Consider the following 5,092-nt stretch of genomic DNA (forward strand, 5'->3'; position numbering starts at 1 on the left):
GATTTATAGACAGATGACAGATAGATGGAGGGATGAACGGATGGATGGATGGATAGACAGATGGACGGATGGACAAACAGATAGATGGAGGGAAGGACGGACGGACGGACGGACGGACGGATGGATGGATGGATGGACGGACGGGCGGATGGATGGATGGATGGATGGACAGACGGACGGACGGATGGATGGTTGGATGGATGGATGGATGGTTGGATGGATGGACGGACAGACGGACGGACGGAAGGACGGACGGATGGATGGATGGATGGACGGATGGATTTATAGACAGATGACAGATAGATGGAGGGATGAACGGATGGATGGATGGATAGACAGATGGACGGATGGACAAACAGATGGATGGATAGAAGGACAGGTGGACGGATGAATGGATGGATAGACAGATGGACAAACGAATGGATGGACAGATGGACGAATGGCTAGACAGATGGACAGATAGATGGAGGGATGGACAGACAGATGGACAGACAGTTGGATGGATGAATGGATAGATAGATGGACAGATAGATGAAGGGAAGAATGGATGGAAGGAGGGATGGATGATAGATGGATGGATGTATGGAAATGGATGGACAGATGCTTGATTGGATGATGGAATGGATAGATGGATGGACGGATGAATCGACAGATGGATGAAGGAATGGACGGATGGATGGATGGACAGAAGCTTGATTGGATGATAGATGGATGGTTGGAACCAGCTTGGGGGAGGCGGTCGTGAGCCATGAAAACAAATGAATTGAACAAAATTGCAAAATTCTAATGTTTCTAATAAAAAAAGGCTCAAAAATGTATTTAAATATCCTACTCTACTGTACACCGGCCTAAACCCCGTGACATCACAGCGGAGGCTGATGACGGATTCCTACGGTTCTCTCTGCTCAGTATAATAACTGGCGCCGAGCAGCTAAATGAAGGTGAAGAGGTTTCGTGAGAGAAGCAGTCAAGAGGTGACCACAAACCCTTCACAGACACCTCCAGCAGCGAGAGGAATCCCCCAGCATGCACCTCACTTCTACATCACAGCTCTCCTCCTCCTCCTCCTCCTCCTCCTCTTCCTCTCCCGCGCTCTGCTCTCAGATGAGCTGTCATTAGGATGCGAGCCTCATATAGGTGTTAAACCACACTACTTTCCCTCTGTCTCTATCTCTCACGCATTTTATCTATAAATATGTGTCTAAACGGCAGAGCAAAGATCAGAACAGACAGATGTCAGCAGGACCGGCGGGTTCTGGAGAAACTGAGAGCCGCAGAGGGCTGGAAATGACTGACGCACGTCTATATAAATATATAGTGGTAAAAAAAAATGCGGTTTGATGTAATTTTTTATTACATCAAAACCTATTTTTAAATGCATATGCTGAGTGTTTGTGTGCTTGCGTCTATCAGAACATTCCAAAAAAAAAAAAGTTTTCCACAACAGCCTGCGAGATGTTCAGCAAAAAAATCATTTCGATGCACATTTATGCAATATTTAGAAACTATATTTCTGAGTGGTTACAGCAGTGACCTATTGCAATATAATATCTAAATCTAATTCTTCAATCATTTATATATGTGCAGCAATTATGAGTTCATAATAATTTAGATGTTTATGGTATTTGTAATACCATAGAAGAGTAATAAAAATGGTGAAAAAGTAAGAAAATGAGAAAATAACTGGTATCCAGTTAGAGGACCTAAAATGTTCACAGTAGATTTTTATAGATGCTTATAACACACACTATCCTCAAATGAATTACTTTTCCCACAGTTTTAAGCGTCCCTGACATTTCAAGGTTGCACAAAACGCTTATAATACCGTAAAACCTACAATTTATGTGTTTAATTATATTTTGCTGCAAAACGGTCCCCCACGAGCGAGAAAAACCACCAGACCTTCCTTTGAAGGATTATCAAGAAGCTCATTTTCAAAACTGATCAATAAATGATTTGATAGTTTGTGACAGTCATATTAGCTTGATATAAAGTCAACGATATGTGTTCATTAAGACGGCTAAGTATGTGCATGAGTCTATATGTGTGTGTGTGTGTGTGTGTGAAACAGCAGACAGATCAGGAGGTGATAATGAGCTCTAGTCATGAGTGAGTGAGTGAGTGCTGTCACTCATTCTGTCCGTCACCAGCTCTGAGCGGCCAAATGGGAAAGATCAAGCGCCTGGCGTGAGCAGACGGGCACCCAGACCGCGCTGATGTCACATCCTGTGGCCCCCGGCCCTGTCATATGACTCAAAGCCCCCTGCCGAGGGCCCGAGAGGTCCCACACCCGGACACACACACACACACACGCTGTACTCACACAAACACACAGTAGGACAAATGTGCACAAATACAGGCCACAGATGCACCACAACTGAGCAAATTCAGGCCGCGGTAAAAATGCATGAACAAATAACGTGAGGATCATTGTATCACTCAAAAACCGGGCACAATATGCAGCATAACTTGAAGCATTATTTCCAATTTTACACTTTGCATTGTTTTAGAGTTAACAGGAGTGTCAGTAAAATGAATGCATGGTGTCGTGTGTGTTGAGCTGCCACGAGCCGATGAATTCTTTACAATAAAAAAAACTAATATTCTCAGTAAAATACTAATTAAAAACGCAAGCAGTCAAGTTAAAATCTGGAAAATGCGCTTTTACCTTCAGCTCCATAAAAATGCTCCAAACAGCAGATCTGTGCTCCGTCCACACTGACGACTCGTCTGAAAAACAGAGAAATACGAATCATTAAACAATAAATCTGAGCACAATAATAAAGCAACTTCATGCATTTCATTTCGCGGCTATTAATCTAAAATTATTAATATGAAAAAAATAACATTTCGTTTGCAAAAACAAACATAAAATAATGAAATAAAGTTTGACAAATGACTGAATCGAAAAACTACTAATAATTAATTCAAAAAAAGTCACATGAAGATTTTTGCTCAACTCAAATTTCCATTGCAAAATTAAAATAATAAATAAAAGTTAATATCGCTCGAACGAAAACAAACACAATAAATCTAAATAAATACAATATACGCTAATCAATATTTTGTAGCTACTAACGTAAAATTGTATACGCGAAAAGAAAAATAAATAGTAAATAAATAAAACAAAATAATAAATGCACAGCAGTAATAACTTGCATCTCCTTAAACACGTTACTGCCGTTTATTGTAATTTTGTTGAATTCAGACACTCAGCATTAAATCAACATATATTTGTGTATTTATGCGCTACTGTTTTCAGATTTAGCCGATGGTTTCCTGACAACAGCGAGGCGAAGCGCACTGGAAACCCACGAAAAACTTTCCGCATCCGTTTGCTGGGTGAAGTCTGTAATTCTGAAATATATACGAGGAAGAGGCGCTCATTATGGACTCTGGAGATGTGTCTATTCATTAGCTTCAAAAGGGTGTCATGCACATGAATTATGCTAACAGGATCTAATTAGCAGATGCAAATGAGGTTAGTCGAAATCACGGAGAAAAGACAGAAGAAAAGCTCCATGGGATAGTTGGAGCGCCACGGCTCACGACCGCCCCCACGCTGGGCACCAAATGTGATGGTTCGCCCCTGCTGCTCTCCCGTACCGGAGACGGACCGAACCATAAACACGGGCCGAGGGGGGCCGAGGGTTCTGGAGCCGATGGAACTCCGGAATCCGGATGCGAGAAGAACTCCTGCCATTATGACATCAGCGGGCGCGGGGCCAGGCCTGCCTTCTGGCCGGCCCCGGGATGGGTGTGTGCTGACGGGTCAGAGAGCTCGGGCCGAGGGGCGAGGGTGCGCCGTGGCCGGGGGGGTTTGACCCGCGTCGGGACGTCCGGAGGCCGGCGGCCGCAGATAAACGCGCACAGCGAGGAGAGCGCGACCGCAGATACCCTTCCTGTGACCGACAGGCCCGAGAAAGCCTGCCAGAGCGCGTACGTGTGTGTGTGTGTGTGTGGGCGTCATCGTTGAGTGAGCGCGGCGTGTGTGTGCCGTGCCAGGTTACCACATGAAGGTGAAAGAAGTAATGCAGCTGATACACAAACACACGAACACGGGGAAGGTTCAGGTGACGCACTTCGGAGCATGTGGGAACGATAAAGGCGCGGAAATGCCATGATAGGACGAGCGGCGAAAATACACGGCCGAACATCTCCACTGTCGAGGGGAACGAAGAGTCAAATAAAATAAAATAAAACCCCCGCTGAAAGAACTGGAACAGCGCCACTGTTGCTGAAGAAACCAATTCGGGTCGCAAAAATACAGAGAGAAGAGAAGCACAATCGGGAAAAATGAAATAATTATGTATTTTTTAGTCAGCAGTAAAAATTGCACGTGAGAATGTAAACAATGCATTATAAAGATATATACGCAATAAATAAAAACAATGAAATAGTAAAACACCTTTACATGTTTCATGGAATAAACAAACAAACATAGAAATAAATAATTGCCCGACAACGACGCAATTTGCAACAGTGAAGGACTAAAGCAGGAAAACGGTAAAATACAGTAAAATCTGTAAAAATTCAAAACGGTGCACATAAGTGAAAGATGCAAAAACTATTTAAATCGATTAAAAATTGCCTCTAGCAAAGACGGCCATGCTGCCATTCAGACTCGAGAACTATTCTGAATTTTTACGTGACCGAATTCGTTCTGAACACTCATTCGTTCCTTCGCACGGTTCACAGTTATTAATCACGAATCGCTACTTACCGTTTGAGGTCGTAAGTGGGAGGGGCATTCTCACTCTAGAGAGCACCTGATTGGACGGAAACCTGTGCAGTGCAGGATGAGTCACCGCTACCTTGCTCCGCTTTCCTAGAAGAGATTGACATTTAATAGATTCAAGATGTAAGATGAACACTATTTAATATGACTTTTGCCTCAATAAATTCCTAATTTGCTGCTTATTAATATTTGTTAAGTTTAGGTATTGGGTAGGATTGGGGATGAGAATAAGGTTTTGACATGTGCTTCATTACTACTAACAAACAGCGTTTTATTTCATTTTAGTAATTTTGTGGTGTTTTTGTTTTTTTTCCTTTAGGTTTTTCATGTCTGTATTGATTTTTATTTCAGTTT

The 5,092-nt window shown here is 42.8% G+C and overlaps 1 protein-coding gene across 1 annotated transcript in view; it reads right to left on the reverse strand.

Annotated features, from left to right (window-relative positions):
* LOC122335275 overlaps nt 1-4,818 on the reverse strand; it is a 49,420-nt gene extending 44,602 nt beyond the window's left edge. Inside the window, exons 1-2 of the mRNA XM_043233103.1 lie at nt 4,724-4,818; nt 2,669-2,730 (exon numbers count right to left, since the gene is read on the reverse strand). Of these exons, the coding sequence (XP_043089038.1) occupies nt 2,669-2,730; nt 4,724-4,751 (90 nt within the window). The 5' untranslated portion in view covers nt 4,752-4,818. The remainder of the gene's footprint in view (nt 1-2,668; nt 2,731-4,723) is intronic.
* Between the last annotated feature and the right edge of the window lie 274 nt (nt 4,819-5,092).

Source organism: Puntigrus tetrazona, unplaced genomic scaffold (genome assembly GCF_018831695.1).
Source record: "Puntigrus tetrazona isolate hp1 unplaced genomic scaffold, ASM1883169v1 S000000746, whole genome shotgun sequence".
Classification (NCBI taxonomy): Eukaryota; Metazoa; Chordata; class Actinopteri; order Cypriniformes; family Cyprinidae; genus Puntigrus; species Puntigrus tetrazona.